This window comes from Peromyscus leucopus, chromosome 1 (genome assembly GCF_004664715.2).
Source record: "Peromyscus leucopus breed LL Stock chromosome 1, UCI_PerLeu_2.1, whole genome shotgun sequence".
In the NCBI taxonomy this organism is placed as follows: domain Eukaryota; kingdom Metazoa; phylum Chordata; class Mammalia; order Rodentia; family Cricetidae; genus Peromyscus; species Peromyscus leucopus.
In genome coordinates, this window is record NC_051063.1 from 92998564 (window position 1) to 93024496 (window position 25933).

A 25933-nucleotide genomic window follows, 5' to 3' on the forward strand; every position below is an offset into this window, starting at 1 on the left:
GGGTTCTTGACTAGAATGCTCTTTACCTTCAACAGGGCTCAGAATTATGGCCACATGTACCTGGCTGACACAAGTCATCTGCCTTAATAAAAGCCCTTCAAAACTTCTGTGACCCCTAGAGAATGGTCACGTTTCAATGCATTTGGCCTGCTACAGGCTCCAGGTGCTACCAATTCTCTGAAGCCCAAAGGGGCTGCCTCCCACTTCTGACTCCACTGTGCAAAGCTCTCCACACCTTGCTTTCACTCACTCCCATGCACTGAGAAGCTAACTTTTGAGCTTTTTTTCCCCCACAAAGCATTTCTTCTATTCTTGGTATGTGCAATATGCCCGCAATGACTCACACACAGCAGCAACAGACCCAGAGCAGAAGGCACACACCAAGGGGCCGACAAATGGGAAGAATTGTGCCAGCCACTGAGTATACTATGCCAAACCAGATGGAAGACAAGTAAGCCCACTCTACCAACTTCCACTGATTGCCAGAAAGCCGGTCCTGGGGAGCAGACTGACGCCCAGGTCCCAGGTAAGCAGGCCTAGACCAGACCCAAGAGACTTTTAAGATATTATAGAATATCTTAATTATACTCAAACCAGAGTCAACATTTGCTAATATTAAGTATTTCTTAAAAGGAAAAAAAAAAGGTAAAAATCTGATTCTGAAGTTCTGTCAGGATCCTCTGAAGAACTTTACTATAAATATACTTCAGAGAATGAGATACTTATCCCATACAGGTAACAAAGTGCCATATTTAAAGACAACAAATTCATTCTGTACTCAGATTCATGTTCCCAGGGGTTTAATGACAAAAATAACACAGCAACATGAACAAATGTTTTATTGGCGTGTTCATTGTTGTAAACAGCATCTTGCATGAAAAAGTTTTACCAAAACCTTTTTATTGACTTTTATAAATTAGATAGTATTTCAAAGTTTATGTAGAATTGTGTTCTTTGAAGTTGTATTTAGCAGAGCAGAAGAAGCCTGCTGATTCTAGCACACTCTGCAATGAATCATGTGGCACCAAGTCTACACCAAGGCCCCCGAGAAACTTTATTCCATATGATGGGCAGATGGTTCCCCAAAGTTACACTACAGAACTACAAATCGACTCTTAAAAATTAAAACGGGACTTTACAAGCATTCTAGAAGACTCAAACTTGAATTCATTGAAAATAAATGTACAGAGAAAAGACTGAAGCTACTGAACAGAGAACCCTCATTAACGAGCAAATACATCCTATGGAGCCTCACTGAGGAGTACATGGGCAGACTGCTGAGCTTCAGTGTACACAAATGTACATGACGAATGAGAGGCAAAGAACCATGGCAAACAGCAGAACTGCAGCCGGGAGAACTCAACAGGACCCCTTTATTTACATGCCGAGTGAAGGAGTGAGACATTCTCTACATCCAGAGCTTAAAATACAGTTGGTTCTAATAACAAACCTGTAGCAGCCACAGTGCACCTACTGGGAGTGGCCTAAGGGAAACAGATATTGGGCTGTTTTGCTAAGGTTCTTAATACTTTGTAAAAAGTGAAACAAAGTAAAAAACATCTTCCTGATTCCTCTGTGGGCTATGCTGGTTCTAAGAATTCCTCAGCTCCTCTTTGCTGCTTACCAAGAGTCAACACAGTTGCATTTGCTTCAGAACTGTCAATGAGGTAATGTGTGTATCAATGAAATAAACAGAAGATTCATTCATTCATGGCCTTTGCACAGCTTTTATTATTAAGCTATGAGCATCCTGTTTGAGGCTAGTTTTACTAGCGGCTATGTGCACATTTGTCCGCAATCAATGGATCTACTCGTCCCCCTCCCCTTTCATAGTAGCAGGCTTTGCTTGTTTCTCTTTGCACATCCTTGGCTTTACAGTACATCTGACCATAGTGCACAACATGATTCCAAGTCAAGACAGTGGCCCACTGGGCACTGAGCTTCTGATTGGTGAAGGGCGGTCCAATCAGTGCTGGTGTCATGGGATTACCCCAACCATGTCCGGCCAAAATGGCACTATCCAGCAGTAGTGAACCATCTACTTAAACCAACCCTCAGGGAACAGGCTACACCGGCAGTCAGTCTTGAGCCACTTCCTTATTGGGCGCCCCATCCAGGTAGATCTTGAGTGCTTTCTCTTTTCGAGGGGAGTACGTTACACGATGTCCAGTCTTCTGCAGTCGGCTGCTTTCCTTTTTCATCAGTTCATTTCTTTGTTCCTCTGTCAACTCCATTACTTCTTCGGTTTTATCCCTTTATGTAAAATACAAATGCATTAGACCAGTTGGTCACTTATGTCTGACTGCTATTGTGTTCCTCTTCCCGCTCTCACACACCAGGATGGACTAGGTTGCTTAATCACATGTGCACAGAATCGTCTCACGTGAGTATTAAAAGTAGAACAATCTGCATTACTGAACATTTACTTATAACAGATGATAGCTCTATGAAATAGCCTGGATTCTCAGGAAAGACAGCATTGTCACCACTTTACAGGTAAGAGCTAGGAAAACAAACAAGTTAGATTTGACTTCCAGGTTCCAAAGACTGTTTTCCTTTGTATGTGTGCTGTCCAACATGGTAGCTAAAGAGCACCTGAAGTATGTCTTGACCACATTGAGCCATGCTGGAAGTGTGGTACACAGTAGTCTTAGACATCTATAAATGAAAGAATGTAAGCTACCCCAAAATGTCAGTGACATGCTATAGTAACATTTTGTATGTACTGGATTAAAAAAAATTTTTTTTGCAATTATAATTAATCTCACTGGTTTCCTTTTCATATTTATTTGTTGTGTCCTAGCGTGAATGGGCATGTCCTAGCATGTCACAGCATGTATGTTAAGATCAGAGGACAACTTGGGAGAATCGGTTTTCTCCTTAAATTATGTGAGTTCTGGGGACTGAACTCTCACATCATCATATTTGGTGGCAAGTGCCTTTACCTACCCGGGCAATCTTGTCTGCCCTCCCTCACTTCTTACTGATGTTATTTTTAGGGGCGAGTACTAAGACAGGGTATCACATAGCTGAAGCTGGTATCAACCCCATTATATAGCAGAAACTGGGCCTGATCCTTGCTCCTCCTACATCTACTTCTCTGTTGCTGGGGTCACAGGTCCGTGGCAGTAGTGTTCTGTCTCCTATCTTAACTACAGTACTCTAAACCTCATGCTGCGCTGTGCAGCACTCAATGCATTGCTACTGTTCAGTGGCGCTATGTCAAAGCCACTGTAAAGGTCCAACGCCACAAACACATCAACACTAGCAGCAACAAAATCATTGCACTTTACCTATAAAATATGACGGCACCATCATCACAGATATAAAGAGGCCAAACATTCAGGGTAGAGACTTTAGGATTCCAGTCCAAATCTTGATGAATATCAAGGACAGAAATGTCACAGGGGAAGGTTCCCCTACCCTAAGAAGAAAAAGAATGACTAGATGAGTTACACCATGAACCACATCTGTGGCATACCAGCACTAGGATGCAAATGTTCTCAGGTTTTACCTTGGCAAATTCAATGTCTTCCAAAGGAATCCCACTGATTTCACTCAGCTAGAAAAGAAAAGTCTTGTGTAAGTTTATTTAAAAGCAATTTTTCTCGAGAAGTTATTTTCCTTTTCTTCTACAAAATTAGCAGGATTTAAAAACATATATTTGATTTAAAAAAATTAGAAGATAGTGAAATTTGCATCTCTGCCCACGATGTAAATCCCATGTCCCTGGAACATGCTAGCATACTCCTTCCAGACTTGACTCTACACACATCACATTTACACATTTCTAAAAGCATAAAGTTCTATTCTGAGCTATCTCTACACTCTTATTACACAACCATTGTAGAAACACAGAATCCAGAGCAACTTCCTGATCACATTGCTGGATGTAGAGCTCTGCTCATCTCAAGTACTGACAGCATGTTGACAACATCTGCCACTCTGAAATCTATCAGAGTGATATGATCTTGCCCATCAGCTGCAAAGCTGGACAAGTTTAGATATTCTTTTAATTTTCTAACTCTTCACTGAGAAGAGCTCAAAAAGGATGTTATTCTTTGCCTTTGTGGTTCTTCTACAAGTTGCCTGCTCATGTTCTTTGCTCACCTTAAGACTGAGCTGCTTATGTTCTCTTTGCTAAGACCGTGGTTGCATTTACACTAGGGCATCAGTGAGTGTGGTGCAGGCCTGTGATCTCAGTGCTGGGAGTTTAAGGCCAGTCAGGTCTACAGAGTGAGACTCTGACTAAAATAAAACAAACCAACCAGTCCCATGAAGGTTTCAAATAGTTTCCTCCTTTCTTGTCTTCTAGCTTTGTCTGTAAGCTGTTTTTCTGAATTAGTATTTGGGGTCATACAGAACATTTAAGCTTTTGTGTAGCATGCCTTTCTTTTTCTGGTTTTGAGCACTAGATCAGAAGTACTGTTCTCCCAATATTTAAGAAGCACATCTGTCATTTTCCTTTACTTCTTATGTAAATATAATATAATTAAATTATTTGGGGATTACATGCCAGGCAACTGTAACTGAGTTACTTCCCAAGTGTGGGGACTGCAGGCATGCACTGTGGACATTAGATGTTTTAAAAATACCCACTGAAGTAGTACCACCAATAGAGAGGGCAATTCCCACTTCCTCATGACACCCGAATTACAGTAAAATGCAAGGCGTATCTTCACTCTATTCAATTCTCCCTTTCAAGTACCAACCATGCCCAAGTCTGTTTAGCTTCTGTGACCAGATGCCACCAGGTATATTCACAGTAGTATGGCCTAGGACCTCCATTCAATTCTCTTTCCTTTGTTCATTTAGCCATACAGCAGTTTAGTAACTTCTAACTAATCTTAAAAACTTAGGACAAAGTTGGCCAAGTAATGAAAAGTGAAGATCCTCCTCTAGACCAATGAAAACAAGGTAATTTCAAAACATAAGGAGCTCTAAGGGACAATAGTGATACAAAGTATGACAGAGACTAATAAAACTCCTGACAACAGTGACTGGTAGTCACTTCCTACATAACACAGGAAAATGTGTATTAGCTAATTTTATTTAAATGAACTTACCTTCTCTCGAAGTTCATCAACACTATTGCTCTCCAACACAAGCTCCTGGAAGGGATCCAACTTCATCTCTGAAGGCCTCCACCGTTTTGATAAAATGGCAAGCTGTGACATGGACTTCATCTTCTCTACGCCTAAGGACATGCAGGATTACACCCAACATTCTATTTTCTCAAAAGGCTTGTTTATAATCTTACTTTTCCTGTAGTTCCTAACTAAACACAAAGATCTATTTTTTTAAAAAAGATTTTATTTATGTGTGTCTCTGTATGGATATGTGTATGTAAGTGCTGGTGCTCATGGAGGCCAGAAAGTGTCAGATCCCTTGAAGCTGAAATTGCAGAAGGTAGTGAGCTGCCTGATGTGAGTGCTAGGAATCAAACTCAAGTCCTCTGAAGTAGCAGCAAGATCTTTTAACCACTGAGGCAACTCTTCAGCCCCCTTTAAAAATTATGTATTTATTTTATGTGTATGGGAATTTTGGTATATGTATATCTGTGTATATTTTGCCTATATGTATATCTGCCTATATGCATGCCTGCTGCCCTTGGAGGTCAGAAGAGAGCATTAGATCCCCTGGAACTGGAGTTACAGATGGTTGAGAGGTACTATGTGGGTGCTGGGAATAAATGGAACTTGGGTCCTCTGCAAAGGAAGCCAGTACACTTAGCTGCTGAGCCAGGCCTCCAGCTCCTGTTTTCTTTAAAAGCATGTGCACACACAACCTTCCACTCTCAGCTTCCATCTAGCCATCAGTGTCCTAACCGACACTGCTTCCTCTCAACTCCTGTCTGACACCGCTCTTCCAGTCACTCTCCTTTTAGGTCTTCAGTCTCCTCCAATGCCAGTAGCTCTGACTTCAATCTAAACTACCATCAAGCTACCTTCATTTTATCCCTCTTTCATTGAAGCCAAAACTCAGTGGCTTGTCAAAATTCAGCTCACCTGTCACTTAGCTCTCTGGTAGACATACACACAATTTCTATTGTGGTTAGCCAGTCTCAGCAACTAGCAACTTAAGAGTGATACACCTGCTGCTCTATTCCTCTCAGACTGTGCATGTGGTGGGCAATCTCTAGCTTATTCATATAACACCAGAGATAAGCAGCATCTGGTACACTACGGCTGAATAAATGTTGCTGGGATTTAATCACATGACTCATTTTTTATCCATCTATTTTGATGTTAAAAATGTATATTGACATGATACAATGAAAGTGCCACTTTCTGTGGCACTGGCCTATTTATGTGACCTTCATGATCCTATCTCAGTCTGCTCAGACAAGGCTATTGTTCTCTCAGATTCCAGACATTCGAGAAGGACACCTGCATGCAGCATGTGTCTGCTGCCCTGGGAGTTCTTTGCCTCCCCAGTTGTCAAGTACCTAGCTCAAGTGGTGCTGATTTAGATTAGAAACAACTAGTAAGAAGGGCTATTGAACTCCCTAAGAACTATGATCATATTGTCTAAATTGTGGACAGAAGTGGCATCAAAACATATAAGACGAAGCTAACTGTTCACCTCAATGTCATCTCCCCGGAGCCACTCTCCCCCACTCTTCTGAGAGGAGTATTTAGTCAATCCCAGTACTAAAAGTTAAAGTGGGAATTGTGGCAGACACAAGTGCTGCTCCAGGTCACTGTCATGGGCCCCGTTGCTTGTTTTAACAAACATGGAGTCCAAGTGCCCAAATAACCCAGAATGTAACCTAATTACAGTTATGGAATCAAATTAAATAAGTGGGTAGACCTCCATTCAAGCTGACTAGTGTACTCTAAAAATGGGAAGTTTGGGTACAGACAAGCCCACGTGGAGACTACCATGTGAAGTTGAAAACAAAGATGGGGTACATTAACTATTTACAAGCCCAATGTAGACCACCCTAGCTCTGGAAGACACACCTCCCAAATAAGAGCAAGAAAAAAAGAAACAGTTCCACTAATGCCTTGACCTCTGACCTCAGTAAAAGACTAAGCTTCTGCCATTTAACTGTCCTGTTGGTAGCACTCTGAAGTAGCAGTAGCCTAGGCCACTAACAGCTATTTTCAACGTCTTTGACACACTTATAATAGCATATTCTCAACATAAAATATGGGACAATGATAAAGAAATAACAAGCATGACTAAGGTAATATCAACAGAATTTTCTGCACAATGAACCAAAAACATATCAAACTTTTAAATTATAATTTTTATGTACCAGAAAATGAGAAAAAAGAAGAAATATTAGAAGGCAAAAGACAAGTGATATCTTCTAAAAAGAATGCAAGCAGCTATGTTAGGTACAAGGAAAGAAAGAAGAATCTCAGGAATGGAGCAGGCACAAAGCCACGGCCGGATGCCGATAAAGGACAGTACTGCACTATACAGCACACTTCTCACAACTCAATTTGAGATCAGGCACTAAGCGATTAGGCTTCCATTAGCTCTATGGTTCTTTCTAATTGATACTTATTTCTCCAAAAAACAATGATAATACCATCAAGAACTTCCAGGAAAACTTCCCAGTTGCTGGAAATATTAATATCTTCTTCATAAATATGATAATCCAAAAAGACAGTGCCAGGGTTCTTCCATGTTTTCTTCCTTAGACGAAACCTAAAAATACAGTAATACATTTAAAAATGCTATAATTTGACATATTTAATTAAAAAAGTACACTAATTAGACACCAAAACTGAACTGGGTTCAAAGTACAAGACAAATGGTTACTCATTAAAATTTAGGGGTGATGCAGAGGTAATGCCTCTAGTACATCACATCCTGTATTCTCCAGGGAAATTCGAGCAGTCTAGCACTTCGGCTTACTACTCCTACTGCTGGGCACTACATTCTGGAGGGAAGGTGGCATGAACAGCCAGCACGGGGGCCTCACTTACCTGTCGATGCTGAGGTCTAAGCCACACTGCTCCCTGAGTTGAGGAATCAGCTCCTCCTTTGACTGCCGCACAGTCATGCCTTTAGCAAACACAGCGTCTAGCAGGAATTTGCATGGCTAGGAATATAAACACACAGTTAGAGTTCATGTGTCACCATGAAGCAAGGGTTAAGAAGGCATTTTATTTGTGCTGGGCAGCGTGACAAGGAAGGGCCAGATGGAGTTTAAGAATCTGTCTCCTTGTTCTTGTTAGCTCCATAACTTATAGGCTCAGCAGTTTTTTCACTTGTAAAGTGGGGACAACAGCTTCCTTTCAGAGTTATCATGATGATTAACTAGGATAATGTATTCATATTTCCCTATTTGTCATCAAATATGACAATTTTTTTTTTTGTTTTTTTTTTTTTGATCTATTTATTTATTATGTATACATTGTTCTGTCTATACATATCCCCACAGGCCAGAAGAAGGCACCAGATCTCATTACAGATGGTTGTGAGCCACCATGTGGTTGCTGGGAATTGAACTCAGGACCTTTGGAAGAGCAAGCAGTGCTCTTAACCTCTGAGCCATCTCTCCAGCCCTTTTTTTGGTTTTTTTGAGACAGGGTTTCTCTTGTGTAGCTTTGCGCCTTTCCTGGAACTCACTTGATAGCCCAGGCTGGCCTCGAACTCACAGAGATCCGCCTGCCTCTGCCTCCCGAGTGCTGGGATTAAAAGCGTGTGCCACCACCGCCCGGCCAAATATGACAATTTTTGAAAGGTAAAGGCATAGTTCCATGGATTTCAATGAAGGAATGTATATTCAGTCTTCAACAAATAACAAAGGACTCAGAAGAAGCATATGAATGAAAATAGGATAAGATGATTGATAAAACATTGTTCAGTTAATAAAGGCATTGTATACAAAGTTCCAGCTTCATGTTTGTCTAGATGACTATATGATGAGCATCTTGGAGACATTCTTCATCGTTTGGGTAATTTAGGCCTAAGTCTTATGTATGAGATAAACTGAAATAGTCTGATTCCTTCTTAAACCAGTCTGTGGAGAGCCTTTATACAGCATTCAAACTATGACCTTTAGCAGATTACCTAACTTCTTCAACTACAGACTGGGAATACTAAACAGGACTTAGACCACAGAGCTAACTGATGGAGTTTAAATGAGTCTTTGCAGGAACTGATATCATACAACACACTACAGGGATACCTCTAAAACCATGATTACCTTGGACACAGAAGGTACCCACATAGGCAGGCCAGCTGCCATCCTCTTGTACAACAGCACCATCCTTCCCAGAAGGCAACCATAAACACATCTATCTCCTCAATGCAGGAAAAGCCTGCTTACTCCCGTGTGTGACAATACACCATGCCTGTATTGTAAATCTGACCTCACTGGGATACAGGCTACTTGTGTACTGTCACAGCAGAACTGACTACTGCAGAAGAGATGAGATGACTACAAGTCATCTATCTCGACCCACAGCGGTTGGTACTCTCCTGTTGTCATAAGTGTCACTCACCTCTTGCTCGTTGACTAAGAGCTGGCACACTTTAACTCTGTACTCTCCCTTCTTCAGCGCTCTCCCCAGCCGGATTGTGATCTATGGATCAAGAACATTCTTTAGATGAACTGCCTCAGCAGCAGCCGAGGCTCACTCTGTTGTTAGCTTCTGGTTTCCCCACCCCTATCTCATGGACTCCCAGGGAACAGGTGCACCTTCACCTCGGACTCCCCACCACTAGAGCTCTAACTGACAGTTAACACTCGGCCTGTTGGGTGAACAAGCAAAGAACAATCCAAACACCCAGGAGCCGCCAACCACCTATCCTGGGGGCTACCTACTTCACCTTCATTGGAAGGTCTGCAAGCTGCGCTCAAACCCATTACTTAAAATGGACTAATTCTACAAGGATTATCGGAATCAACCTTAGTGTCATCTGAAAATGACGAAAGGGTCTCATTCAGTCGGACGCTCTCAAACTCTTGGTTGCTGGTGTATACTCGAAAAACCTTGAAGTGAGAGGAGAGGACTCCAACAAATGGCTCTAAATGCTGTTTGAAAGCTGCCAGGGTGATTCTCTTATCAACATGCACCATCAACCCTAAGTATAAAAACCAAACAAAACAGGAACAAAAATGTGAAAGCAGCCTTTGAATATTGTAAAACAGAGCACATTTCTTATCATACCGTCAATAGGAAAAAGTATCTTTTTTTGGGCTAGATTTTTAGGTAATAACACTAAATAAAAAAACAAGACAACATATAAACAACCCAGATGAAGACTAAGGACTTGATAAGTGTAATCTATCAAACCTCTAGGCCAGTGGTCTGCAACCTCCCTAATGTTGAGACTCTTTAATACAGTTCTTCCTGTTGTGGTGACCCCAACCATAAAATTATTTTCACTGCTACTTCCTAACAGTAATTTTGCTACTGTTATGAATCATAATGTAAATATCTATGTTTTCCAATGACTTAAGCGACTCCCCCCCCCCCCCCCAGCAACTCAAAGGGTCATGACCATAGGTTAAGAACTGCTGCTCTAGGGAGTCTCTTAAAACACAAATGTTTCTAGTGTCACAGTACTAGTTCTGGCCATCTGGCTGGGTCACACCATTGCTCCTCTGCTTACTAGCCATGAGACACAGAGTACCACTGGCTTCCACGCCCCTGTTTCTGTCTAGGGAAAATGGAGATGAAAGCATAGTGTTACAATGCTGTGTGTGAATTCAATGAGCTCACATTTATGAAGCTTTTTAACACAGTGCAAAATCTATGGCAGCTATCTCAAAATCCGGCAGCAATATTATCTGGAATAATAATTCTGGGATTTTTATTAGGAAAAAAAGGACTAGCATATTGAAATGCATGTTTATCATGTGGTTGAACTATAGCAGGATTGTATGTAAATGATCTATTGTTCTCACTTCCCCTAGGCTTAAACTGAAACTCTCTTGGCATTATGACAAGATTACTTCTCATAAACTACTTTTGTTTTTCTGGTTTTTTTTCTCTCTCTCTTTTTTTTTTTTTTTGAGACAGGTCTCACTATGTAGCCCTGGCTGGCTTAGAACTCAGAGATCTACCTGCCTCTGCTTCCATGCTGGGATCAAAGGTGTGCACCACCATGCCTGGCCAATAAGCTATATTTCTCTATTCTTTCCTAATACCTACCCCTACCCCGTTCAGCCTTCTGCACCTTATTAGATACTTGTAAGAATGCATCTAGCTATCCTGGTCTTTACATTCTAGCAAACACGGTTGCAGGCCTAACTCTTTTTCTCTTGTAGTAAGGCAGGTATGAAACCCAACAGCAGCCATGCTTCCAGGCTGTCCTCAACAGCCCTAAGGCTGGCTACCTTGTCAGTAGGACCCCCTTTCTTTTCAACTTTACAAAAGGCCATAAACACTTCTGGTTTACATTCTCAGGCCAGCTCAACTCCTGAATGGATGAAACATTCTGAGTATGTTAATCTTCACTGACTACTTGCCTGGTAATAAAACAGGTATCAGTAGATGTAAGGAGTGTAAATGAGGAGAAAATACAGACAGCCATTAGCTTGAGCTTGAAGAAGCTTTTTTCTTTTAATTGCTAGATTCCTAACTTCTAAACTTTAAGGAATGTCCCCAAATGTTAATCATATGGCAAACAAGCTTACATTTGCACTGTTCAACAAGACATTGGAGATTCTGAAGGAGGTGCGTAATGGAAAGTGACTGGAAATCAAAAGCTGAGGGCTTATAGGCAGGGATCCAATGTGAACCTCAGTTCTCCCATAAGATTCTATGAGCCCAACACAACACTTAAATGCAAGGCCATCTGGTTCCTCTCCTAGCTTCTGGTAATGCCGTGTCATGGGGAGACACAGGCGTTGGGTTACTGATCTAGTCTAATCTGGAGTCAAGCACCAAGCAGGCCTGGTTTCAATGAACTCCTGGCTCCTTTATGGAGCCTGTGATTAGAATTCTCTGTACTTACAGCCTCAGCAAACACTCCCTTCCTGTAGCAGCTCTAACTGTGTTAGAGATGACCACCACATCTCTTTTCCCTTCTGCCTCTAAAAACCACAGGATCCAGCCTTCTCATAATACAACTTCAAGTATTTTTAGGATACCAAAATTATATGAAGACATTTCAAAGTCCATGCACTATATCCATTATTTGGTTTTCTTGTTCATACCTAAGTGCTATAGACTTAGCACTAGCACAACTTGATCACACCAGGGCATGTTTTTCACAGAGAGGTAATTACTCCCTTAAAGAATTCCTGAGCACACCGTGTGGCTTACGGATGAGCATCTTAGATGCAATTCAGTTACTGCCTAAGTCAGCTGCCAATGTTATGATGCTATGCATGATAGATCATTCTTGGGATTTGGAATTCTTTGTCTGCTAGACCACTGTGAACAGGCCATCGCTCATAGCCCACTGTGTCCCAGCACTCACTTTCAAGTCACTGAGGACTGCAGTGACTCAGTCACAGCAGAGACAGTTGGGAACCTTGGCAGCTGGCCAGCATCTCCCCGTCACCCCCACTGGCCCCATCTCCAAGCCTTTTCTAAACATCAAGATCAATGTAGAACTTTTCTTTGCAAACAAGTCTTCTATATGGTCTCTAGTAGCCTAAACAGATGGGAAAAGTGGTTTCCCCTCCCAGCCCTATCTATTATTTCAGTGAGCAGTAAGACTAGCCTACTACACATTTCCAGAAAGATTAAACTGGCCAGTAACCTACCTTTTAAAGAATTTATCAAATCTGCAAACAGAGAAATGAGACTTTAGACTTTAACTCCAAGTGTTCCTGCTGAATCAATCCATGCTGAGGTAGAGACTACTAGCCAACTGATTTTAATTATTGTTCCCTGTCAAACAGAAATGTCCAAACTCTTCCTCCAGAGAGTAGTTCTCCTCTTTCTCAGCACCTTTATTGGCTGACTGTAACCAGGCAGCAGTTGCTATTTGCTAGTTTTCTTCTCAGGAAAAGTGACAGTGGCATCTAGGTGGTGGCTTACAATCAGAATACCAGAGTGGAATCCTGGCAGCATACCTTACTAGGAATACAACCCCAGACAACTGAACCTGTTTGAACCAGATATTTCACCAGGGAAAACAGGCTTCACACAGCTGCTGAGCAGAATACATGAAACCATGCATGCTAATGAGCCTTTGGAGGTGCAGCCCCTGGATGGAAACTGAAGAAGCACTAGTACAATATTGTTCCTCTGTCACCATTTTGGCCAGCAATCTACATTTTTACACTTGAGTTTCTACAGGACATATACGGATGTCAAAGGATTCTGGTGTTAGTTAGATCTTATTGGTTACTATGCACTTTTATTACTGATTTCTTTACCTTCATTTAAAAGATAGACCTGTCAGTCTATAAGTCATCTCATTTCTTTCTTTTTAGAAAGCATTTTCACATTTATTAACTTGTCTATGTATATGTAGGGGAACACAGAGTGCATGTGGAGGTCAGAGGACAACTTGGTTCTTTCCTTCCACCATGTGGGTTCCAGGGATCAAACTCAGGTCATCAAGACTTAGCAGGAAGCATGTTTATCTGATGTGCTATCTCCTGGGCCAAGTCTCTTCTTTGTTTGTGTACACATGTGTCTATGTCTGCACACACATACATGCTGCCTGCTTGTGGAGGCCAGGGAGCACTATCAGGTATTGCTTCCTTTGGAGCTATCAACCTTGTTTTTTGAGACAGAGCTTCTCATTGGCCTGGAGCTTGCTAAGGAGTCAGTCTGTCTGGCCTGAGAGCCCTAGGGATCTGCTTATTTGTTCTGCCTTCCCAGAGCTGGGACTACAAGTACAAGTGTGCACCACCCCACCTGTTTGTTTTTACATGGGCTTTGGGTACTGAATTACATCTTCATGTTTGCAAGGCAAGCACTTTACTGACGGAGCTGTCTTTCATTTCTACTTCTTGCTATATGGGGTCTGACACCTAGGGGTTCTCTTCCAAAGGTAAAGGAAGCATGCACATTCAATTAGAAGCCTTACAGGGACTGGAAAGCTGGCTCAGTAGTTATGACTGCCTGGTGTTCTTGTAGAGGACCAGAGTTCAGTTCCCAGCACCCATGCAGGGCAGCTCACAGCCACCCGCAATTCTAGTTCCAGGTGATCTGATTTCCTCTCTGGTCTCCTTAAACATCCCCATACATATACTCTTCCCCCCCAACATAAGCAAAAACAAACTCTTAAAAAAGCCGTATATATATGTTGTAGCAGTCCTGCTGCTCACTGTACAGATGTTATACATGTGTGCTCTTTTGCCAGGCCTCCATCTTCTGCGAGTTGCAGTTTTCTAATATGTCAATGGAGGACACCAGGACTTGCTTTAATAATTCAGAGACACTTGGAGAAATAAACATTCTGAAAACTAAAAAACACAGGGGGAGTATTAATAAATGCTTCGTTTGTGTTTTTTGAGACAGAGTCCCACTATGTAGCCAAGGATGGACTAGAACTCACAGAGATCATCCTGCCTCTGCCCCTCACTCGGTACAATTAAAGGCACATTTCACCAAGCCAGGCTAATACATGTTTTGTTAAAGAGTAATACTACTAAGTATTTAACTTTTCAGAAAGCTACTTCCTTTTCATACTTGGGAAAAGAAATATATGCTTTATTTATTTATTTATTTATTTATTTATTTATTTATTTATTTATTTATTTATTTTTGGTCTTTTCAAGACAGAGTTTCTTTGTGTAACCCTGGCTGTCCTTGAACTCAGAGACTCACCTGCCTCTGCCCCCAAGGTCTGGGATTAAAGTCATGAGCCACCACCACCCAGACAAAGAAATATATCTTGACTCTGGTTCTTGTTAACTTGTGACTAGCTCTAACCTGTGGATATGTAAAAGTCCTTCCCAAAAGTTCTTTTTACAACTCATACAGGCCTACACTGTGGGTATGCCTGCTGTTATTGCCTTTCTCAAATGCTTATGCTGACAAATCTCTCCCTTTTTTTGTCCTTTGAGATCTGTAACATTCAGAACTCTAGTTTATCTCTTGCCCACTATCAAATTAACACAATTAAATTAACAAATTAAAAGGGTTGGGATGTGGCTCAGTGGTAAAGTACCAAGTTCCATCCCCAGAAGCACATAAAATAAAAATAAGACTCAGGTAATAAATGAACCCTCACTCCCAAACTCCCTTTCTTTTGCCACTGAATATAGATTTTTTAAAGGATATGGGAATGAAGTTGTTCCTTTGGGACATAGAAAAGAGGTATAAAATTTTTTTTTTCCTGCAAACTGAGTAACAACTTTTTGAAGCCATCCAAACAATCCAAGCCTATTGCCATAGCTCTCGGTTATCCTCTATAGCTTGATGTTAAGACCCTACCGCTGAAGACACCACATATTGAGTCATAGGGCATGGAGAAATCAAGCTGGTACTGACCTGAAAGTTTCATCTCTGTTGGCTAACTTTCAAAATGCTGGGAGGTTCTATGCACGCTACTGGGGTTGAAAAATAACCAGTTGTCTTACCCAGTTGTGAATCTGGAGAGCTACAATAAGGACAGGCCCAATATGATTTGCCCACTGCTGCAATAGTAGCAAATATGTTAATGGGAATAACTAACCACTTTCTGATTGGACTTAAGGCCTGCTCCACAAGACAGGACCATTAACTGGGTCAAAGCCCAGTGGCTGGCTAGGTCACAGGCCCTAAGGGAGAACTTAGTACTATCATTCTGCTAAATGGACATTAAGTGTCCCTTAAGTACTTACGATGTTATACTTATAGAGTAGTACATCTCTCAACCCTCATCAGAGAAGATTCTTTTTGCAGTAGATGGCAATTAATAGAGCGACCCAACTGGTTACTGTATGAGAACAAAGGACTATGGAGTACTCAGCCTTAAATGGGACAGCTATCTCATACACACACCCTACCCTCCAAGGCTCAGGAACATTTCGGAACAGGGGGTGTTAAAAATTTAAGAGCCAGGCCAGGCGGTGGTGGCGCACGCCTTTAATCTCAGCACTCGGGAGGCAGAGCCAGGCGGATCTCTGTGAGTTTGAGGCCAGCCTGGGCTACCGAGTGAGTTCCAGGAAAGGCGCAAAGCTGCGCAGAAAAACCCTGTCTCGAAAAACCAAAAAAAAAAAAAAAAAAAAAATTTAAGAGCCAGAGGTAGTGGACATCTGTAGCAACAGTATTTGCCAGATGTGGCAAGGCTGCTGCACACACGAACTCAAAGTGCTAGTGAATGCATGCACAAGCCCTGCAGAAATCAACACAGTCGAAGTTCCAACACCGATGGGCAGGGTTCATAGTACCAACCTAGGTGAGAAGCTTCTGGCAACTGATGTCTGCTGGAGAAAGAAGATCAAGTTTTCCTCAGGGGTGTGGCCCCTGAGAGGCTACTCATGTTCCAGTAGATGGCCCTATACCAATGCACATAGAGACAGCACTAAGTGGACTCAATGAGTTTACAGACAGCACATGAAGCTGGGAGGGAAAAGTGGCAGTAGTGGGGAATAGAGAATGTACTGGAGGAGAGGAAACGGGTGGATTTGATCCAAACACATTACTATGCATATATAAACTTCTCAAACAAAAATAAACTCTTGAAAGCATCTGGCTTCTTTAGCAGTGAGGGTGTATGTTACCTTTAAAGTATTCCTTGGTATTCTTACCATAGACTTTCCTACTATTGGTTACTCTTCTACTTAACTCAACACAATTACTGCCTAAAGTACTGCACTGCCAATGAAAGAAAGCTGAACTATCTCACAGCCCATGAAGTTACCGCAAGGCAGTCTTAGAGCTAAGCAAGGGAAGCCTAATCAAACGTTAGTGAGGAACACCCTGGTGCCCTTCCAGAGCCTTCCTCTCAAGTACATACATTTGTGTCCTTCCCCAGAGCCTTCGTCTGCGGCGTAGGGGTCGGCTTTGAAGTACATGTACTGCATTTCCCCCCTGCTCTTGCCACTCTCGTCATATTCACTGTCAGTCCCCGAGTCTTCTTCAGCCGTGTCCCACGTCTCCTTTTTCCCTTCGTTTGCCTTAGTTCTTCGACTACTTGTGATACTGTGAGAGTCGAGTCCATTGGCCAGAGGAATCTGAGCACTGTCTGCATTGCACAAAGTGTCACTGCTGTGACTGGAGCTAAGAATGTCACTGTCTACTGAACTTGTACTCCGGTCATTATTCACATCCGAGTCTGAGCGTTCTTCAGACTGAAAGTTTTCTGGGTCAGAAGTCTGAATGTGCTGTTCAAGCTCTCGATTATCCACAGAGGTGGAAGAGCCCCTCTCATTGAGAGGGGACTCAATATTCTCAAAGTCGCTTGTCTCGGTGCTTTTGCTGCTGTCTCCATTGTCTCCATCCTGCTGCTGCTGCAATGACAAGCTTTTGAGTTTCTCAGTGCTTTCTTCTAGAATAGCATCCACAGACTTGAAGTTCCCTGCAGGTCCCTTGACTCTTTCACAATCATCCTCCACATTACTAGAATCGCCTCCAGCTTTCTGGTACGCTGTCCTTTTGGAATAAGATCCTGGTGATTGTTCAGGCAGCAAAACAAATAATCGGATTGTGTTTGCATGTCGATCCAGAAGTTTCCACAAGTGGGAGTCTGTGAAGGCTGCTTGGTGATCCAGAGTCTCAGAGCTTTCAACAAACACCTAAACAGTGAGTGAGAGAGTTACACTCCATACAACATTAGTGGTATTCTTATTCTTCATAAGAGCATCGTATAAATACAAGTTAGTACATAATATGCTATAAAACTTGCGACATTATACATAAATTTGACCAGGCATGGTAGCATATACCCAATCTCAGTACTTGTAGGATAGAGGCAGGATGACTGTCACAGGTTAGCCTGGTCTACGTAGTGAGTTCAAGGCCAGCTAAGGTAAATATAAGACCCTGTCTCCAAAAAACAAAACAAAACTTAACCATAAATTTGGCAATAATTAACATTATGTTGAGCTTTTCATAAAAAGGTAAAACCTATTACTATTTAATAAACGTTATATTTTAAGACTATTAGTTAACCATGTAAGAAAAAAAATGGGGACTAAAAGGATTGCTCTGGCACTCTTTATCATAAATTAACATTATTATAGTTTAAACATTAAAAAATGAAATTATATTTAAAAAACTTGTACACACATGAGTGTGTATATGGTGTATGGGTGTGTAGCACACGTACAGAGTTCAGAAAAAAATTGAGGTAGTCAATTCTCTCTACTTTATGTGTTCATGGGATCAAATTTAGGTTGTCAGGCTTGGTCACAAGCATCTTGTACCTGATGAATGCTCTCACCAGCTCATAGATTACATTTTAATATCACACACGTATCAGAAGAAGACACAGAATAAAATGCTATTAAAAAGGTTACACGGAAGTATGTACTAAGACGAAAGACTGGCAAATGTGCTGAGCAGAAGGTAGTGAACAAGTCTGGATGCACCAGGACACGGGGCAAGCCATGGTATCAATGGCACACTGAAGGTGGCGAGTCCTAAAACAAGCTGGACAACTTGTCTCCTCCCCAACTGAGACACGAGCAGGCAAAGGGGACAAGCATGGGAGAGTCTACGAGGCCCATCTCTAACTTGGTTACCAGGGAACTCAAGGATGGAAACTAGGAAGACAGTCACCAAGGAAGGAGACTCAATCGCAAAAATCTCAAAGCTTGAAAACTGAAGGAGGGCAGGGAAACAGGAAAAAGTGCTCCTAGGCAGAGGGCAGAGGGCACAGGGCAGAGGGAAAAGGAGCAGCAGCAAGGAGGAGTCAGCAGAGAAAGAAGCCCGACTGGATGACAAAGGAAGAAAATCTGGGGCAGCTGTGTTCACTGGAAGGCTACTTGCACAGACAGATGGGGAAAGTGCTGGTAGCTCGCAGCCAGGCTTACAATAAATACTCAACTTCACTCCATTTGTTAGCAGTGAAGACACAATGAAAAGGTAAAGGAATACCTTGTTACTTCTAAAGAAGCCCTCGGCCTTCAGGGTCTTGCTGGGCACGCTGAGAAGGCGCAGGTCATTGTAGCAGCGTTCCAGCACTATCCGCATGGATTCTGCAGCTAAGTGCGTGGCCTGTAATGAGAGTGTCAGTACAGAGTGTGCTATCCAAAGGAATTCTGGCTGGCTTTAGACACACGAAAGAGAAAACTGGTGAGTTCCTCAAAGCTGATGAGAGCAGGGACCTGGGTGCCAATTCTAGGGCCAACCCTCACCCCTCAAAAGAAGTGTCAGAGAAAGATACTTTTAAGTGGAGATTTAACAGTTTTTGGTGACTCAAAGGAAAAATTCTTAGTCATCTCCCTATCACTTAAGCTGTAAACTGAGCAAAGTAACACTTTCTAACTTTCAAGGCTTTTGTTTATGACAAAACTCTGTGATTACATTTGTTCTTTAAACATTTCTTTCCTCAATGAGGTTATTAGCTTCATCAGAGTGGGCTAACATATTGTATTGTCCTCTTTTTTCTCTTTAAATCCAACCTCAGGGCTTATATTTTGCACTGGATTGAAAATGTTTGCATATGGCACTTATTTTAAATGCATAGAGCCATCTGATCACGTGGTATGCATGTGTGGTCAAGTTAGCCATCAGGCAGGCCACCATATAGTATGATTTGTCCTCTGATGTACCTGCCAACAGTTGTTGAAATCTCTTAGCTGTTACTGCTTAAACACAGTGACAGTCACCAAACCTGACAGAACTGACAAAATCCCTCACAACCAGAACACTTATTTACTGATGGTCAGTAAGTCCTCAGACATTGAGCTATAATATAAGACCTGAAAACTGTACTTCAAACTTTTTTTTTTTAACTTGCATTCAATGGACAGTAAGGAAGGCTGCAAAACTCTACCTGTTTGTGTGCTCAAGGTACACAGTACGGAACCCTTGAAAGAGAACAGTCATTTGTCACACATGGTCCAGTCCATTTATCCAAAGAGATCCAAATGTTTTCATCATCTCATTCCTGCTCAAACATTCAGAATAGGCCTATGTTCTGAGCCACTATTTAATCCATCACCGTTCTTGTCAAGTCTGCTCCTCCACTTCACTGTTGCTATTAATATGTCACCACCTTTCATTCAGAACTGAGATGACTCAGTGGATAAAGTCTCGTCACTAAGCCTGAGTGCATGCATACAAACCACAAAATAAATGTAATAAAAATATTAAAGACTGGGTGTGGTGGTGCACATCTTTAATCCCAGCACCCAGAAGGCAGAGGCAGGAAGATAGTTATGAGTTCAAGACTAGCCTGGTTTACATAATGAGTTCCAGGCCAGCCAGGCACTATTAGGAGGGATGGCCTTGCTGGAGTAGGTGTGGCCTTGTTGGAGGAAGTGTGTCACTGTGGAGGCAGGCTTTGAGGTCTCATATATGCTCAAGCCATGCCCAGTGAGACAGACCACTTCTGTCTGCTGCCTGTGGAAGATGTAGAACTCTCAGCTACCTCTCCAGCACTATGTCTGCCTATATGCCACCATGTCCCACCATGATGATAACGGACTAAAACTTTCAACTGTAAGCTATCCAATTAAATGTTTTCTTTATAAGAGTTGCTGTGGTGGTCATGGTGTCTCTTCACAGCTATAGAAACCCTAACTAAGACCTAAATTGAATTCATATCCCTAGCATGTGTTTCACCCAGCTCAAACTATAGTCTGGGTCAGTGCTACTGCCTCATGCCCCAAAGTTGCTCAGTCTGTTTCTTCTACCTGAAGTATCCCTTTGTATTTCAATTGTGTTCTGCTTATAAATATTGCCCCTTTACAGAAGAATCTACAACTTGGAATTACTACAGTGAGCTGTACACACAGTAAGAACTCAAAAACATTCATGGTCTAATTTTACCACTTACCTTTGAGATCAGCTGTTTGAACTCTGTAACTGTTTGATTTAAATAAGCACGGACTGTTATAGGAGCAGCGACAGTCTCTGCCTTCAGATCCACAACGTGCACTTTCACCATCACTTCTATCGCATTGGAAAACATGAAAACATAGCTGAAGGTTATTTTCTTAAACTGTATTTTACATGAGCAGTGCATTCTAAATATGTTTCTAATAGATGATGGCAAAGAGAGTATGCTCTCATTATTGAATATAATGGGTTTATATTACATCCATCTAATGTTCATTAAAAAGCATTATTTTAGATCTATGCATTGTAAAAAATCCAAATATAATTTTTTAAAAAAAAATTTTTATTTCTTTTTAAAATGTAACATCACTTTCAAATTTATTAAGCAAATTAAAAATACAATCCAGTTGCTTCTTGGTCTTAGGATCAAATGTAAAATACATATGCAAAATGATCCAAATAGAAAGAAAGCTACAGCACTGAAAGTATACATGGTGTAGAGACTGCAAAAATAAATACTAAGGGAGCAGATATAACCCTGCTTATAAACAACCTCCATTAAGCCATTCATGACCTTGTTGCTCTCCTCAAACAATGTACTTCAAATCCCACAGAAAATTCTATGCACAAACTGGTGTGGTATATCAGTTTCTTTTTTGTTTTTAGATTATAACTAAATTTTAGTCACTTGAAAAAGAAATAGCCATCAAGAACTACATCTAGCAGTTGTTTTGTTTTAATGTTAATTCTCAATTTTCCCCTTATAGTGTTTACTTAAATGATAAATAAACTTTGGACAGCAGAGCCACACAAAGCAAGGAAGTGTATTGCTTCCATAATGAATAGGAGAGGGAAAGCGGGAGAAGAGGATGAGAGAGAAAGATGTCGACAGAGATACCCTTAGGAGTTGAGCCGATAACTACGGCATTTCTTATTATCAGGCAGATACTACATCATTTAGCACTCCACATTAAAGAAGAAAATCCTACTGAAGACCGAGAAGTGTTTTCTTGTTGCTGCTGCTCATTATTTAAATTCTGTGTATAGACAAGGTCTAGCAAATGTGCCCACCTGAACTTGTGAAATGCCCATCTCAGTCTCCCCACTGTTGGAATCACAGCATGTGCCAGCATAAGCTAAAACTTAACTTCAAACTCAGTGCTGACTACTTCTCAACTTGTCAAAATTATGTGCACTTTAAGAACATATTAAAAACGTTTTTTATCTCATTCACTTCTATGAAGAAAACATTTGATCACAGTAATTTAAAGCCCACTGTAACTCAAAGGAGTATAAAATTGCTTACCTCCAGGTTTGTAAGACTGGAAAACTTGATCAGGCTTTCTAGTCTCCAACAGCAGATCAAACATGTACGTGGACTTGACTCCTCCCAGGAGCAGCCCCATTGGTGTGTCTTCTTCTCCCTCATATGATCGTTCCAGGTAATCATGAAACTCATCATATTTTACCAGGCGACAGCAGTCCAGCGGAATCACCTCTTCTAAGTCCATCATCTAACAAAACACAATCCCCCACAAGTATAAACAAAGAGTGCTTTAGTTTCGTGTGCAGTAATCCTACTAATAGATTCATATAAACAATAAAATATATACAATTATGATTTTTATTGGAGTAACAGATACCTTTCATTTTGAGAAAGAGCCACGTGTAACCCAGGCTGACCCTGAATTCACTATGCAAAAGAGGATGATTGTGAACACTTTATTTTATTTTTTTCTTTTTCTTTGAGAGAGGGTTTCTCTGTGTAGTTTTGGTGCCTGTCCTGGATCTCACTCTGTAGACCAGGCTGGCCTCGAACTCACAGAGATCCACCTGGCTCCGCCTCCTGAGTGTTGGGATTAAAGGTGTGTGCTACCAATACCCGGTTCTGAACACTTGATCTTATTGCCTCCATCTCTCAAATGCTGAGATTACAGGGTATGAGCATCCATGCCTAGCTTTATTTAATAACCACCTTTCATTATTCCTAAAATAACACAAACCATACAATGACATAGTTGTGTTCTTATCATGGTTACTATTGCAGGATAAATTATCTCAATATACTATTACTCAATATACTAATGTACTACTTTATGACATCTAAACAAAATAATTGCAAATTGTCAAAGAAAAACTTTTTCCCATTGGATTATAAATTCCATGAGGCCAAGACCATGTCTTCCCCCTGATATCTCTAATGGCTCATACAGAAGGCACACAATAGATATCTTCTAAGTAAACAGAAAGCACAAATAAATGTGTTTCTAATTCTAATTCCAGGATTCAGAAAGGTTAAATGGCTTTCAGATGAAGAAACTGGTGGATGGAGGGAGATTAACAGGCTATCAAATCCATTCAAAGTACTTAAATCATCATCTATTTCAACTATAAAACTTGGGAGCTATCAAAATTAAAATCCAACTGTGCATTAGACATACCTTATAAGCCATTTCTACTGCTTCCTTTAATGTCTTATCCTTATGAACCTCCAACTTATTTTCCATCATTACTTGTTTCACGGGATGTAAACAGAATAATTTTATCTACAAAACAGAAAATACCATCATCAACTCACTAGGTCAAGTGTCACAGCTGAATTCTTTGGCAGATAGTGGTGTTTTTTTTTTTTTTTTTTTTGTGACAGGGTTTCTTTGTTTAACAGTCCTGGCTGTTCTGGAACTTGCTCTGTAGACCAGGCTGGCCTTGAATTCACAGAGACCCACCTGCCTCTGCCTCCCAAGTGCTTGGATCAAAGGTGTGCTCCCATCTTGCCCAGCAACAGATAGTACTTTTCTTCATTGTCAAAACAATGTAATTAAAAAACAAAAAACATAGTTGGGACTATTCTTTCTTTTGTTTTTTTTTTTTTTTAGACAGGGTTTCTCTGTGTAGACCCAGCTATCCTGGAACTCACTCTGTAGACCAGGCTGGCCTTGAACTCACAGTTCTGCCTGCCTCTGCCTCCCAAGCACTGGGATTAAAGGCATGCGCCACCACCTCCCATCTGTTTAAGGATTTTGAAGGAGAACAGTAAGGGCAGTGGGAGAGTGACTGAAGTGTGGCCTTCATTTCTGTGCCTTTCCCAGTCCTTTGTTCCTGAGGACATGGGAATGCCTGCCTCACACAGCTGCACAAGCACTGAACACCATCCTACACATCACCACACTTCAGCACCAAATTATGCTCATCCTGTGGTAAAGCCATACTACCCAATGACCACATGGGCAGAACTGTCCATAGAACTGACTCTGGGTTATCATGAGAATGACAGCAGTCAGAAGAGCAGACTTCAATAGCACTTGTCAATCACAATCATGGAATCGAACCTTGCATGTGTTGCGTTCAATTTCTCGTTGCCTCTTTTCCTGTTCTTCCAATTCTCTCTCTTTCTGCACCAGGTTCTTAATGTGTTCTGGGTACTCATCCACTTCTAGAAATTCTAGGAACATAAAACAGTGTCACTCAGAGCAGTATCTTGTGCTCTTTTTGCTCTCCTGTGCTGCCATGGAAACACGTGTCCTCCTTTCAGCGTGAAACAAGCTTCTTCCAGGCAATAGTGAGAGGTATTGATAGTGAAACCATATGCAGACCTAGTAAATGGCTCAATTCCTAGCAGAATTCAATGAGATTTCAAAATTTCAAAAGCTTTGGAAAGGGAAAACCACTTTTTATTTAAACTTCTGCTATTACCATGGAACCCTCTGGCCGTGGGCAACTTTACTTCTCCAGACCTTGGCTCCTTTAGCTTACTAAAAGCGCCTGGCCCAAAAGTTATTGGTTAGAATCTAATGCAAATGAATAAAAGGTACTGTTGCTACATACGTGATTGCTACAACACTCTGATAGCATTCCTACCTTCCCTTCCTGCTCAAGAGTCCTTCAGCTACCTTCTAACCAAAGAAGGCAGAGGCACCAAACTGGTAACTCCACAGTAACATGTGACTTAAAAGCATATAAGAAACAAAGTGAAATTAAGACACCTGAATAAAGCCAATGAATATTTGACTTTAAGGAGAACAATGAGTATCAATAGGCCCTATAAAGAGTGAAAATGCAATGTTTCTAGAAATCAGCTCTAGTCTAAAAAAAAGGAGAGAAGAAAAAGAAAAAAAATTCTTCCCTTGCTGGCTGTATAGGACACCTTCCTGCAATCAACTAGCTACAAGCATTCTCAACCAGATGACACAATGCCACAGAACTAGAGTCGGGGAGTTAGCCAAGGGCTGAAGCACTGCACTGTCCACAGCGAGGCACACAGGATGCATGGATTTCAACCCTGGCTTTGCGTCCAGTCAATCTATAGGTCTTGAAATATACATTTATTGAAATGATGACTATGTTTTAAACTTTGCATTGACTGAGTCCACAAACTAACTTTTGTTCACAAAAATGTGAACAAAAAATATAATAGTTGAAACAGATATACTAAGAGCACATCAGCTACTAAAAATAAATGTTGAGATCAAAGCTAGTGATGACTTTAAATTATGAAAAGAATATAAGCAAAGTCATCATCTGTGTATGCGTCTATAGTCAAACATATACACACCTTAACATGTTTCCAACACTGTCAATGAGTAAGAATTAGCAAGAAAACAAAACCCTAACAACTAAAGAATTTAAAGTAATATCAATCAAAAATATAAATAAAAAGGACAAACACACTTTATACTCAAGATTGTTTCTGGGAGGTCAGAGGGCAGCTTTGAAGGTTCTGGCATTGAAATCAGGCCATCAGCTTGGCAGCAAGTGTTTTTTACCAGTTGAGCCATCTTGCTGGCCCCCGGGATTCTTAATAAAATTAAAATATAATAAAAATTTGTACTAGATTCACAAAATTTTATTTGTTCTTTAATCAAATAAACAGATACTATATCAAAAGATTTCTGAAGTATTTCAGACTACGTGGAGTCCTCTTTCAAACTCTGCAGATATTAACAAATCCAAAAAGCTTGAAACTGAAACAAACAGTAGCTAATTTGAGCTTTCACTGCATACTAGCTATGCTGCAAGCCTCTAAAGTGTTGCTTCATTCATGTACAACAACTCTACAAGGGGTCATTATTTCCAGTCTACACATCTGCAAAGACTCAGAAAGGTCAAGTGATTTGCTCATTTAA

The 25933-nt window shown here is 41.1% G+C and overlaps 1 protein-coding gene across 2 annotated transcripts in view; it reads right to left on the reverse strand.

Annotated features, from left to right (window-relative positions):
- Positions 1–822: 822 nt before the first annotated feature.
- The window catches only part of Usp47 (ubiquitin specific peptidase 47), a 90877-nt gene continuing 65766 nt past the window's right edge, over positions 823–25933 (reverse strand). For both annotated transcript variants that reach the window (XM_028875842.2, XM_028875841.2), the window contains 14 exons: positions 24140–24252; positions 23252–23356; positions 22117–22324; positions 20809–20924; positions 18903–19022; positions 16822–17599; positions 9875–10050; positions 9468–9548; positions 7944–8059; positions 7544–7662; positions 5067–5197; positions 3515–3562; positions 3294–3424; positions 823–2253 (listed from right to left, as the gene is read on the reverse strand). In XM_028875842.2, the coding sequence (XP_028731675.1) occupies positions 2079–2253; positions 3294–3424; positions 3515–3562; positions 5067–5197; positions 7544–7662; positions 7944–8059; positions 9468–9548; positions 9875–10050; positions 16822–17599; positions 18903–19022; positions 20809–20924; positions 22117–22324; positions 23252–23356; positions 24140–24252 (2417 nt within the window). In that variant the 3' untranslated portion in view covers positions 823–2078. The remainder of the gene's footprint in view (positions 2254–3293; positions 3425–3514; positions 3563–5066; positions 5198–7543; positions 7663–7943; positions 8060–9467; positions 9549–9874; positions 10051–16821; positions 17600–18902; positions 19023–20808; positions 20925–22116; positions 22325–23251; positions 23357–24139; positions 24253–25933) is intronic.